The 14,193-nt window shown below is 39.7% G+C and overlaps 1 protein-coding gene across 4 annotated transcripts in view; it reads left to right on the top strand.

The window, feature by feature from the left end:
- PPIG (peptidylprolyl isomerase G) overlaps positions 1-14,193 on the top strand; it is a 54,924-nt gene that overhangs the window by 8,756 nt on the left and 31,975 nt on the right. For 3 of the 4 annotated variants that reach the window (XM_010352308.3, XM_074399522.1, XM_010352311.3), the window contains exons 2-7: positions 9,117-9,168; positions 9,420-9,569; positions 9,655-9,729; positions 11,033-11,140; positions 11,805-11,849; positions 13,616-13,703. In XM_010352308.3, the coding sequence (XP_010350610.1) occupies positions 9,509-9,569; positions 9,655-9,729; positions 11,033-11,140; positions 11,805-11,849; positions 13,616-13,703 (377 nt within the window). In that variant the 5' untranslated portion in view covers positions 9,117-9,168; positions 9,420-9,508. Of the gene's footprint in view, positions 1-2,448; positions 2,542-9,116; positions 9,169-9,419; positions 9,570-9,654; positions 9,730-11,032; positions 11,141-11,804; positions 11,850-13,615; positions 13,704-14,193 lie in introns of all 4 variants that reach the window. The other variant, XM_074399521.1, reaches the window with a different exon arrangement.

The raw sequence follows: 14,193 nt of genomic DNA, 5'->3' as shown, positions 1-14,193 counted from the left end.
GTTTCGCTCTTGTTACCCAGGCTGGAGTGCAATGGCGCGATCTCGGCTCACCGCAACCTCCGCCTCCTGGGTTCAGGCAATTCTCCTGCCTCAGCCTCCTGAGTAGCTGGGATTACAGGCACGTGCCACTATGCCCAGCTAATTTTTTGCACCTTTAGTAGAGACGGGGTTCACCATGTTGTCCAGGATGGTCTCGATCTCTTGACCTCGTGATCCACCCGCCTCGGCCTCCCAAAGTGCTGGGATTACAGGCTTGAGCCACCGCGCCTGGCAATTGTTTTAATTTTTAGCTCCCACAAATAAGTGAGAACATGTGAAGCTTGTCCTTCTCTGCCTGGCTTATTTTACTCATTGTAATGATCTTCCAGTTCCGTCCATGTTATTGCAGATGACAGGCTCTCATTCTTTTTTATAGTTAAATAGTACTCCGTTGTGTATATACCACTTTATTTTTTCTTTTTGAGCCAGAGTTTCACTCTGTTGCCCAGGCTGGAGTGCAGTGGTGTCATTTTCGGTCACTGCAACTCTGCCCCTTGGGTTCCAGTGATTCTCCTTCCTCAGCCTCCCAGGTCTGGGATTACAGGCCCCATACCCCATTAAATTTTGTATTTTTAGTAGAAATGGGGTTTCACAGTGTTGGCTGGTCTGGTCTGGAACTCCTGACCTCAAGTGATCCCCCTGCCTCGGCCTCCCAAAGTGCTGGGATTACAGGCATGAGCTATTGCGCCCAGCCAAAAATTTTGAGTGACCCGAATCCCCAGATCCCAGGGTAACAGCCTTGGGGAAAAGCTGATGGTGCCAGAGGTAGTGGCAGCAGAACAGCCCACCTCACCTCCTGCGGGCTGCTCAGTGAGGCAGGAAAGCAGAGAACCTTCTTATAACACTCAGCAGCCTGAAAGGCCTCACTCTCTTTGAAACCTCAGAAAAGTTGAAGACTTGAAGTCTCCAGGGGTCACCTAATGCAGCAGTCCCCCAATGGTGTCTGCCTTAGGGACCACCTAACCAGCACTAATATCCTTCTGGTCCATTTTTCTTCTTAGAGTTTTGCTCTGTTACCCAGGCTGGAGTGCTGTGGTGCGATCTAGGCTCACCGCAACCTCTGCCTCCCAGGTTCAAGCGATTCTCTTGACTCAGCCTTCTGAGTAGCTGCAACTACAGGCATGACCACCACGCTCAGCTCATTTTTGTATTTTTTTTTTTTTTTTTTTTTTGAGATGGAGTTTCGCTCTTGTTACCCAGGCTGGAGTGCAATGGCGCGATCTCGGCTCACCGCAACCTCCGCCTCCTGAGTTCAGGCAATTCTGCCTCAGCCTCCTGAGTAGCTGGGATTATAGGCACGCGCCACCATGCCCAGCTAATTTTTTGTATTTTTAGTAGAGATGGGGTTTCACCGTGTTGACCAGGATGGTCTCGATCTCTTGACCTCGTGATCCACCCGCCTCGGCCTCCCAAAGTGCTGGGATTACAGCATTTTTGTATTTTTAATAAAGATGGGGTTTCACCATGTTGGCCAGGCTGTTGTCAAACTCTTGACCTCAGGTAATCTGCCCACCTCGGCATCCCAAAGTGCTGGGATTACAGGTGTGAACCTCTGTGCTTGGCCCACATGTACTTTATCTAGTAATCTGTTAATAGACAATGTTAATTCCAAATCTTGGGTATTGTGAATAGTGCTCCAATAAACATAAGAGTGAAGATACCTCCTCGATAATACTCATTTCCTTTCTTTTGAGTATATACCTAAGAGTAGGATATGTTATAATAATTTTTAATATGTAATATATTCATGTGGTATAAAGTTGAAAACATATGAGGTTATAAAGTGAAAAATCTTAGCCCTCTTTTCCAGTTACTCATTTTCTCTCTCCCTAGATGATGCTTTGTTAAACAAGAAATATATACTTGTAAAATTTAATTTGTTTTTGGAGACAGAGTCTCAGGCTGGAGTGCAGTGGTGCTACCACAGCTCACTGCAGCCTTAAAGTCCTGGGCTCAAACTGTCTTCCTACCTGATCCCACTGAGTAGCTAGGGCTACAGGTCCATGCCACCATGGTTGGCCCCACTTTCATTTTACTCTCTTCTTTTAAAAATATGCAAAGACAGTAAACCATACACAAGTCTGTACCTTGCTTGTTTGTTTTTAATAGAAACAAAGTTCTCCCTATGTTTCCCAGGCTGGTCTGGAACTCTTGGGCTCAAACAATCTTCCTGCCTCGGCCTTCCAAAGTGCTGGGATTATAAGCACGAACCACCATGCCTGGGTGACTTTCTTTTTTTTCTGATACAAGGTTTCACTCTGTTGCCTTACCTGGAGTGCAATGGCACGATCTCAGCTCACTGCAACCTCTGCATCCTAGTCTCAAATGATCCTCCTGCCTCAACCTCCCAGGTAGCTGGGACTACAGGCATGTGCCACCACATCTAGCTAATTTTTGTATTTTCTGTAGAGACAGGATTTTGACATGTTGTCCAGGCTGGTCTGGGACTCCTAGACTCAAGCAATCCATCTATCTCAGCCTTCCAAAGTGCTGGGATTGCAGGTATGAGCTACCGCATCTAGCGTTTTTTTTTCTTTTTCATTTAATAAAATAAGTTAACATTTACATATTTTAGGAAATAGTTCTTTCTATCTTGGAGACAGCAGTACATGAACAGATTCTTCATTCTTTTTAATAGCTTTGTATATTCTACAGGTATATAGTAGTTTACCTGTACGTTTATATTATTTATTTTATATGTTATATACTATAAATTATATATACATTATCAGAATTTCTATTTATATAAAGGCACACATTTATATAAATAGGTTTATAATTATATAAATATAGGTGTGTGTATATATATATATGTATATGTATATATTTAGATAACCTTTCCGTCCTTGATGGACAACTTATGGTCCATTGAATAATCTTGAACATACCTTAATTTGCAAATGTGTAAGGATGTACATAAAGTAAATTCCTAGAGTGGAATTACTGAGTCAGAGGGTATTAAAGGCATTTGTAATATGGATATTTGTTGTCAAATTGACAATCAAGTAGTTCTATCAGTTTATCCCTTTACTAGCAGTAACAGTGAATAAGGTCAACGTTTTTTATTTTGTCAATTCAATTGTTGAAAAAATGTTGCCTTTGTAATTTTAACATGTAAGATTATGACTTTTGATAGATAGTATTTCATTTCATGGAGGTTTTTTAAAAGTAATTCTTATTACTGTAGAATCATCTTCATTTAGCTTTTAACAAATTTTTTAATCCAATTTTTAAAATGCCTATCCTTATCACAAATGAATTTAATTAACTATTGTGTTAGACATTTAGGTTGTTTGTGCTTTCTGTTATTTAAAAAAATAAAACAAAAAACCCAAGAACTATTTTAAGTGGTAACCTTTACAGATATTCCAATACATAGTGTTACTAAAATGTTAAAAGGTACAATGAATATGAATATATTCAAGGTCCTTACTTAGTCTGTAATGCCAAGTTGCTTAAGAAAACTGCTGGTACCTTTTTTGCTTTTTTGTATTTCACTTTTTGTGAATTTTCTGCTCATATACTCTTAGGTGGTGTTTCAGCTTTAATTTGTTAGAGGGACAGTGAGAGGTTTTGGTTGTCACAGTGACTGATCATTAATAGTCAGGGCAAGGGTTGCTTAAGATTCTGCAGTGAGTTGGATAGCCCTACTCAATGAATTGCCCTGGTGCCCCCATTCCTAAGCACTGTTATACAGTAAGAAAATTAATACATTGTCATAGTTGCTGAGAATATTTTCCCCAATTTTTTACTTTTTAATTTCACACAGACAAGTAGAAATAATAATTTTTTCATTAGTTCAAATCTGTTTATTATTTACTTCATTTGTGAATCTAAAAAGCTATTTAATATCCAGAGTTCAGATAAATATTCTTAGTTTCTGTTTTGGAAGGAGGTACACATTTTGTGAGGAAAATAAAAATTCTTTTTGTTATTGTTGTTGAAACAGGGTCTCACTCTGTCACCCAGGCTGGAGTACAGCGGCTTGATTTTTTTTTTTTTTTTTTTTTTTTTTTGAGACGGAGTTTCTCTCTTGTTACCCAGGCTGGAGTGCAATGGCGCGATCTCGGCTCACCGCAACCTCCGCCTCCTGGGTTCAAGCAATTCTCCTGCCTCAGCCTCCTGAGTAGCTGGGATTACAGGCACGTGCCACCATGCCCAGCTAATTTTTTGTATTTTTAGTAGAGACGGGGTTTCACCATGTTGACCAGGATGGTCTCGATCTCTCGACCTCGTGATCCACCTGCCTCGGTCTCCCAAAGTGCTGGGATTACAGGCTTGAGCCACCGCGCCCGGCGGCTTGATCTTTTAACCTCCGCCTCTTAGGCTCAAGTGATCCTCCTACTTCAGCGTCCCCAGTAGCTGGGATTCTAGGCATGTGCCACCATGCGTGGCTAATTTTTGTATTTTTTGTGGAGACAGGGTTTCGCCATGTTGCCCAGGCTGGTCTTGAACTGTAGGACTCAAGCAATCTGCCTGCTTCGGCTTCCCAAAGTGCTGGGATTACAGGTGTGAGCCACTGCTCCTGCCCTCCTAAGCTCTTTAACTGTTAAACAGCAGTACTAGTTGAGTATCTCTTATCCAGAATGCTTTGGACCATATTATTTCAGATTTTAGAATGTTTGCAATGTACTTAGAATTGAACCTTCCAACTCTGAAAATCCAAAATGCTACAGAGAGCATTTCTTTTGGGCATCTTTTTGGCACTCAAAAAACTTAAGATTTGGGGTTTTCAGATTTGGGATACTCAGTCTGTAGTAGTCTTGACAGTGAGACACTTTAAAAAATGTCATTGAAAAACAAAAATAAGAAAAAAGAAAACAAAGTCATTAAAGATTTTAATGACATGCTTACCTGACTTTCTTTTGTAAGTCTGCTGTGTGAAACCTAGGAAATGCAAAAACTAAAATAAAAATCACCTATAACTCATTTACTTAGAGATAGACTCTATTTCCTATTTTGTTTTACTGTGCAGATATTTTAAATTTTTATCAATTTTAAGTTTTGAGAAAGTAATACATGAACATATACTTATTGCAGAAATTCAAACCTTATACATAAAGCTGAAGTCTCCCTAAGACTTCCATTTCTAGACCCAGTTCCTTTTGCGGAGCTTCTGTGAGAAGTTTGGTATATGTAGTATTCTTAAGATCTCTGTCTCTGTAGAAATAGGGAATTATCTTACGGTGTTAAAAGAAATAAATACGATTTACTTTTTTTTCTTTTCAACTAAACAGGTATCTTGGCTTGTGTTACAATGAGACTTTTAACTGCCACATAGTATTAAATAGCATGTTTATACCTTAATTTGTTCAGTTTCTCTCCTATTGTAAGATATTTTGAGTGTTTCCATTTTTTGGTTATTACAATTTTGCATTCTCACGTATGCCTATCCTCTCACATTTATTCGTTCTTTTAATAAATACTGATTTCTTGTCATATGCCAAGCACTGTTTGAAAACTAAGAATTGAGAAGGGAGTAAGTCAAAATTCAGGTCTGTCACATCATGGGACTTATATTCTAGCGAGAGAAGATGGGTATAAAAATTGAATACTAATTAGCAATAAATGCTTGGAAGAAAAATAAAGGAGAATAAGAGGATGTAAAGTGTTAGGAGGATGAGAGCTCCTTTCTTAAATGCAGTAGACTAGGAATGGGCCTCTATGTGAAGGTAATAATTGAGCAGCAATGGGATGAATGATGTGAAGGGAATGAACTGCGTGAAGATGGTTTGCAAGCATTCCAGGTGAAGGGAACAGCAATTGTAAAGGACCTGATGAAAGTGTAGGCTGTGGGATGTTATGGGGTGGGGGTCGGGGGGGTGGGAAAACAGCCGGATACCAATGTAGCTGAAATAAAGTTGAGGAAAATATTAGAAGATGTTAGGAAATGAAAGTTGAGGAAAATTCCTAGAGGTCAACAGGAGTTAAAATATTTAGAGCCATATAATTGAAATTACAGTAGCCACAAGCCACATGTGCTTATTGAGCACTTGAAATGTGGCTAGTCTGAATTAAGATATGCTGCAAGGATAAAATATACACTGGATTTCCAAAGACTTGTAAAAAAAAAAAAAGAAAAAAATATATATCTCAGTTACGGTTTTATGTTTGTTATAGGTTGAAATGGTAATAATTTGGACATACAGGTTGAACGTCACTAATCTGAAAATTCGAAATCCAAAATGCTCCAAATGGAAACTTTTTGAGCATCACAATGGAAAATTTCATACATAAGTATTTAATACAAACTTTGTTTCATGCACAAAATTATTTATTTAATTATTTTTTTTTTTTGAGACGGAGTTTCGCTCTTGTTACCCAGGCTGGAGTGCAATGGCATGATCTCAGCTCACCGCAACCTCCGCCTCCTGGGTTCAGGCAATTCTCCTGCCTTAGCCTCCTGAGTAGCTGGGATTATAGGCACGCACCACCATTCCCAGCTAATTTTTTGTATTTTTAGTAGAGACGGGGTTTCACCATGTTGACCAGGATGGTCTCGATCTCTCAACCTCGTGATCCACCCGTCTCGGCCTCCCAAAGTGCTGGGATTACAGGCTTGAGCCACCGCGCCCGGCTATTTTTTAAATTATATAAAATTTACAGATGCAATTCAAGCTATATTTGTAAGGTATGTTTGAAACATAAATGAATTTTGTGTTTAAACTGTGACCCACCCCAGGATATCTCATGTATGTGAAAGTATTCCAGAATTCAAAAAAATCTGAAACACTTCTGGTCCCAAGCGTTTTCTTTTTTTTTTGTTTGTTTTTTGTTTTTTTTTTCTTTGAGACGGAGTTTCGCTCTTGTTACCCAGGCTGGAGTGCAATGGCGCGATCTCGGCTCACCGCAACCTCCGGCTCCTGGGTTCAGGCAATTCTCCTGCCTCAGCCTCCTGAGTAGCTGGGATTACAGGCACACGCCACCATGCCCAGCTAATTTTTTGTATTTTTAGTAGAGACGGGGTTTCACCATGTTGACCAGGATGGTCTCGATCTCTTGACCTCGTGATCCACCCGCCTCGGCCTCCCAAAGTGCTGGGATTACAGGCTTGAGCCACCGCGCCCGGCTCAAGCGTTTTCTATAAAGGATGTTCAACCTGTACATACCAAGTTATGTAGAATATATTAAAATTAGCCTGCTTTTAAGCAATTTGTCAAAATACAGCTACTAAAATTTTTTTTAATTACCTGTGTGGTTAATGTTTTTATTGAGCAGTGCTGGTCTAGAGCCTTATAATCCATGCTAAAATTTTTCGGATAAATGGAATGTTAAGACAGTTTTAAGTAGGGGAATGATATGATAAGGTTTGTATTTTAAAAGAATCGGGCCGGGCGCGATGGCTCAAGCCTGTAATCCCAGCACTTTGGGAGGCCGAGGCGGGTGGATCACAAGGTCGAGAGATCGAGACCATCCTGGTCAACATGGTGAAACCCCACCTCTACTAAAAATACAAAAGATTAGCTGGGCATGGTGGCGCTTGCCTGTAATCCCAGCTACTCAGGAAGCTGAGGCAGGAGAATTGCTTGAACCCAGGAGGCGGAGGTTGCGGTGAGCCGAGATCTCGCCATTGCACTCCAGCCTGGGTAACAAGAGCGAAACTCAGTCTCAAAAAAAAAAAAAAAAAAAATCATTTTGGCTAAGTGTCGTTAGTCAACGCCTGTAATCCCAGCACTTTGGGAGACCGAGGCGGGCAGATTGCCTGAGCTCAGGAGTTCGAGACCCTCCTGGGCAACACATTGAAATCCTGTCTCTACTAAAATGGAAAAAATTAGCTGAGCATGGCGGTGTGCACCTGTATTCCCAGCTACCTGGGAGACTGAGGCAGGAGAATCCCTTAAATCCGGGAGGCGGAGGTTGCGTGAGCTGAGATCATATCACTATACTCCACTGTGGGAAACAGAGCCAGAGTCTGGCTCAAAAAAAAAGAATCATTCCACTCTGGCTACTTTGTGGAGAATAGGCAGTACAGAATTAGTAAAATCAGAGAAACCAGTTCAGAGGCTATTGGAATAGTCTAGATAAGAAATAATGATAATGGTAAAGGTAATGAGAACTTTTGGGATAATTTTTGTAGCTGGAGCTAAGTTAGCTTCTTAATGGTTTGGATAATGAGTTGCTAGGGAAAGTGAGTGGAACTGAAGATGACCCCCAGGTTTTCAGCCTTAGCAGCTGGCTTGGAGAGTGCTAATGTTTATGAGTATTTGAGGGAATGGAGGTAGAAGAATAGAATTTGTTTTAGATATATTATTTTTAATAAAGTAAATTTTATTTGAAGTATAACATAGCATATGAAACTATCATTTTTAGAGTCCATCAGTTTGGATACTATTTACACTTCCTGCCTTTGTTTCTTCTACCCTTTACCTTACCTGTCATCTTCCACCAAGTATTAGAATTCAGCATTTTTTTTTTTTTTTTGAGACGGAGTTTCGCCCTTGTTACCCAGGCTGGAGTGCAATGGCGCGATCTCGGCTCACCGCAACCTCCTCCTCCTGGGCTCAGGCAATTCTCCTGCCTCAGCCTCCTGAGTAGCTGGGATTACAGGCACGTGCCACCATGCCCAGCTAATTTTTTGCACTTTTAGTAGAGACGGGGTTTCACCATGTTGACCAGGATGGTCTCGATCTCTCGACCTCGTGATCCACCCGCTTCGGCCTCCCAAAGTGCTGGGATTACAGGCTTGAGCCACCGCGCCCAGCGAGAATTCAGCATTTTAAGTCCTTAAAATAAATGTCTTATCAAAAGAACGTCTGTTAAATAATAGCTTTCTGTTATAGAGATAAAGCTGTTACACAGAGTATCTCTTTGTTATTTTTTGTGTGTGTGTCTGTACTAGCATATCTGTAAAGGCTATAATCAGAAAGTACCCTCATAATCAGTGCTCATAATCAGAAAGCACCCTCATATGTGAAATTGAATGTTGTGCTTTTACTCAAAATGTAAATCTACCACATATGCTATTTAAAATACCATACTGTCATTAAAATACCCCACTTTTTCTTCTTAGATGATTTTTCCTTCTTAAAAGTCTCACATTTTAATCAGAACTCTCATTTTTTCTTCCCCCCCCCCAGGAGCAAAGGGATCAGTTGTCCTTGGTGTTTTTGGTTTTTTCTTCATTTGAAGGTAATCTGCTTATTGAGTTCACTGATCATAGCGAATAAAATTTTCTGTGTGGGCTGTTAATCTGTATTCTGGTTGATAAATAGAAAGTTGATTATATAATAATGGTTAAGACTTTCAAGTCTTTTCTAATTGCCTCACAAGATGCAATCTAATTTCTTAAAAAAAAAAAAGCACTAATAATTCATGTGATTTACCTCACAGAAATAAATATCAAAATAAATTCAAACTCTATTTCTAATTTTGTTTCACAGAACTTTTTTTCCAGAAATTTGTGAAACATCTTTGCTACTTTAGTCTCCTTGTCTGAAACTATTTTACTCATAGATTAAGTATTGGAGCCATGGGAATAAAGGTTCAACGTCCTCGATGTTTTTTTGACATTGCCATTAACAATCAACCTGGTAAGAATACTAGTTAACATTTATAAATGAGTGTTTAATATTTTAAATTAGTAAAGAAGTTTAAACTAACTACTTTCTTTTTCAGCTGGAAGAGTTGTCTTTGAATTATTTTCCGATGTGTGCCCCAAAACATGCGAGAACTTTCGTTGTCTTTGTACAGGTTTGTTCACATTTTCAACTGCTCTAATAGTAGTCTCTGTTGACCAGAGACTACTTGCCTTTTTTATTTTTATTTTTAAAGAGACAAGTTCTTAGAGCATTGTCCAACTGGACTAGAACTCCTGGGCTTATCGGTCCTTACACATAAGCCTCCTCAGGAGCTGGGATTACAGGTGTGAGCTCCCACACCTGGCACAGCTTGCTTTATTTTTTTAGTCACTCTATTTTACATTTCTCTGTGCATATTACTTCTTTTCTCTTAACATGAAGATTACACAGCAGTGACTAGGGCGTTAAAGTAATTCTTAGAAATATTATGGCTGGGCATGGTGTGACTGGGCACAGTGGCTCACACCTGTAATCCCAGCACTTTGGGAGACTGAGGTGGGTGGATCTCTTGACGTCAGGAGGTCAAGCCATGCCTGGCTAACAGGGTGAACCCCGTATTTACTAAAAATACAAAAATTGGCTGGGCTCATGCCCGTAATCCCAACACTTTGGGTGGCCAAGGCGGGCTGATCACCTGAAGTCAGGAGTTTGAGACCAGCCTGACAAACATGGTGAAACCTGTCTCTACTACAAATATAAAAATTAGCTGGGCGTGGTGGTGGGTGCCTATAATCTCAGCTGCTCGGGAGGCAAAGGCTGGAGAATTGCTTGAACCCAGGAGGCAGAGGTTGCAGTGAGCTGAGATCACGCCATTGTGCTTCAGCCTGGGCAACAAGAGCAAAACTCTGTATCAAAAAAATAAAAATAAAAATACAGAATATTAGTTTGGAATAGTGGTGTACTCCTGTAGTCCCAGCTGCTTTGGAGGCTGAGATGGGAGAATTGCTTCAGCCTAGAAAGTGGAGGTGGCTGTGAGCCAAGATGGCGCCACTGCACTCCAGTCTGAGCGACTGAGTGAGACCCTGTCTCAATTTTAAAAAGGCTGGGCGCAGTGGCTTGTGCTTGTAATTCCAGCGCTTTGGGAGGCGGAGGTGGCCGGATCACTTGAGGTCAGGAGCTCGAGACCAGTCTGGATTGCGCTACTGCACTGCATCCTAGGAAACAGAGCTAGACTTTGCCTCAAAAAAAAAAAAATTAGTTGTAATGGGGTATTATTTGAGATTGATTTCTACATTGTCCAGAAATACATAGGGTGACTTTTTTAAATGAATTTTTCAAAAAATTCATGAAAGGAGTGAAAATAAGATTATGTTTAAGGTCTATAAGGTTCAAGAGAGGCATATTTTACATTGCCCTTGCTTTCATACTACTTTGATTTCCTTTCTATTAAATGTCTTAATTTTTCATCTCTTTAGGTGAAAAGGGAACAGGGAAATCAACTCAGAAGCCATTGCATTATAAGAGTTGTCTTTTTCACAGAGTTGTCAAGGATTTTATGGTTCAAGGTGGTGACTTCAGTGAAGGTGAGACCTGAAAAAATCCTGTATATTCTCCGTTAAATATCACAGATCTCAAAGTTAGACAAGTGCCTAGAAGTTTTAATCTAATTTTCTTGTTACTGTCACTCCATTTAATCTTTGGTCAATTAGAAGTACTCATAGAAATACATAAAAGAAGGAAGCTCCTAGAAAATAATTTTGCCTTCGACACATGAATTAATTTCAGAAATATGCTTCTGGATACAAAAGAAAACACTGTATTCATCACAGTAATCTGTCAGCATATGTGTTTGATTTTGTCACAAGTGGTAATCTTTACTACAGTATAAGTTTTACTTTTTTATTGTAAAAATATCAAAACTGTACTTTTAAAAACTTTGAAAAAAATGTCATTAACCTGTTGCAAGACCTGAGTAATTAGAATCTGAAATTTACTTTTTTTTAAAAAAAAACATATTTTAGTGGTCTTTGTTACATGATAGTAAGCTATCATATCATAGTGGAAAGAAAGTAATTTGGGACCTCGTCATTATTGACATTAATTTCGTTTATGATTTTCTGCAGTCTTTGAATATTGTTATTTCAAAATTATTTAAAAATACACTTTTTAAGAAGTATTTTGTTTAGGTAGCACCTTTGAGGAGCTTAATATCTTGAGAGTTATCAGAGTATGTTTTTTCATTTTTAGGAAATGGACGAGGAGGAGAATCTATCTATGGAGGATTTTTTGAAGGTAGAAATGTTTACATTTATGTTTTAAATACTTTCTCTTTTATTCTATCTTGTTCTCTATTGAATCAATAAGATTATTCATTAAAGGGTATATTAATGTCTGGCTTCAACTCATCTGAAGGTTAATTTTCTGGTGAAAATTGCTTTTTATAGAGATGGGGTTTTTTCCTTCTTAGGACATTTTTACAACACATCATTTGAAAGACTTTCAACAATCTGTACTTAATTCTTAGAATTATAGTGCTGGAATAGGAACTTCCGTAGATCAATCTTAACCTTTATTGAAGGAGATTCGGCAATATTTCTTAATGACAATACCCACATTTTTAGATAATTTTTCCTATGAAAAATTTTAAAAATATCTTTGGTTTTCTAAAATTTGACTATAATCTTTTCCAAAAATTTAAGGTTTTTTTCTGGAATTTTTTTATTGATGTGAAGATTATTTGGAAAACTGTAAACATATTTAATGTGGAAATAATATTTTCCATCTTTTACTTTTGACATTTAGTGAAATTTTGTTTCAAATTCTACGATTTGTTCTTAATATTCTCACCCAAGATTGGAAAACAAGTTCCTCCCTTTGCAATAAGTGATGCTATGGCAGAAGTTAAGTTAATGAGTCCAGACTAAATACTATGTGAGCCTGTCTGTGCTCAGAAATGAAGCGCAGTAGCTTTTCACAGAGGTAGTCATAGTGCATGTTAGGGTCAAGATCCTGAGCTCCAGTGATCCTCCTGCTCCACCCTCCTGAGTAGCTAGGAGTACAGCCACATACCACTATGCTCAGCTGTTTTTTTCGATGTTTCTTGTTTTTTTTTTTTGAGACAGAGAGTTTCGCTCTTGTTACCCAGGCTGGAGTGCAATGGTACGATCTCGGCTCACCGCAACCTCCGCCTCCTGGGTTCAGGCAATTCTCCTGCCTCACCCTCCTGAGTAGCTGGGATTACAGGCACACACCACCATGCTCAGCTAATTTTTTGCACCTTTAGTAGAGACGGGGTTTCACCATGTTGACCAGGATGGTCTCGATCTCTCGACCTCGTGATCCACCCGCCTCGGCCTCCCAAAGTGCTGGGATTACAGGCTTGAGCCACCGTGCCCGGCTCGATGTTTCTTGTTTTTAAGGACAATTTCATTTTTTTTATTTAAATAAACAAAGTAGTTTTATCTTTTACAGAAATCGTAAGGGACAAATATAAATGGAAAGGAAGAGGATCGAAATAGTATTTGAGTTTTATAAGCAAATGATAGAAAATTAATATCTGTCTTAGAAGATGGGAGGGAAGGCCGGGCGTGGTGGCTCAAGCCTGTAATCCCAGCACTTTGGGAGGCCGAGGCGGGTGGATCACGAGGTCAAGAGATCGAGACCATCCTGGTCAACATGGTGAAACCCCGTCTCTACTAAAAATACAAAAAATCAGCTGGGCATGGTGGCACGTGCCTGTAATCCCAGCTACTCAGGAGGCTGAGGCAGGAGAATTGCCTGAACCCAGGAGCCGGAGGTTGCGGTGAGCCAAGATCGCGCCATTGCACTCCAGCCTGGGTAACAAGAGCGAAACTCTGTCTCACAAAAAAAAAAAAAAAAAAAAGAAGAAGATGGGAGGGAAATTTATCATATTCGATTTCGTTCTTTTTTCATAACCTGACTTTGTTATCTAAGTAATTTGTGTATGCCACTAAAGAATACATCAGATATGAATAGAAGTGAAAATGAAATTTTTTGGGGAGGTTATACTTATAACTGAAACCTTTACTTCTCTATAGACGAGAGTTTCGCTGTTAAACACAACAAAGAATTTCTCTTGTCAATGGCCAACAGAGGGAAGGATACAAATGGTTCACAATTCTTCATGTAAGTATTTATAATCTGATTGTTTAAAACATCCCATTTTGGTCTGCAGTTTCTCTGTGTGCCTGCCGTTGATTACTAATAAATAGGAGAGGAATCTACAAGGGAGAGAATTGCTGAAGGAGGGGGAACAAAGAATTGGTTTTTTTGTTGTGTTTTTTTTTGTTGTTTTTGAGACGTAGTTTTGCTCTGTCACCCAGGTGAGTACAGTGGTGGCACAGTCACGGTTCACCATAGCCTCGACCTCCCTGGCTTACACATTTCTCCCTGCCTCAGCCTCCTGAGTAGATGGGAGTACAGGTGTGGGCCACCACACCTGGCTGATTTTTAAATTTTTTTTGTAGTGACAAGGCTGCCCAGGCTGGACTCCTGGGCTCAATCAATCCTCCGACCTTGGCCTCCCAAAGTGCTGGGATTACACATGTGAGCTATGGCACCTGGCCAAAATTGTTGAAGGGTGAAAATCTTGAAAGGGGGGAAGTTAAATTGTTCT

Source organism: Saimiri boliviensis, chromosome 5 (assembly GCF_048565385.1).
Source record: "Saimiri boliviensis isolate mSaiBol1 chromosome 5, mSaiBol1.pri, whole genome shotgun sequence".
NCBI lineage: Eukaryota > Metazoa > Chordata > Mammalia > Primates > Cebidae > Saimiri > Saimiri boliviensis.
Note: the sequence above shows the minus strand (reverse complement) of the source record. Positions and strands in the feature narration are given on the sequence as shown.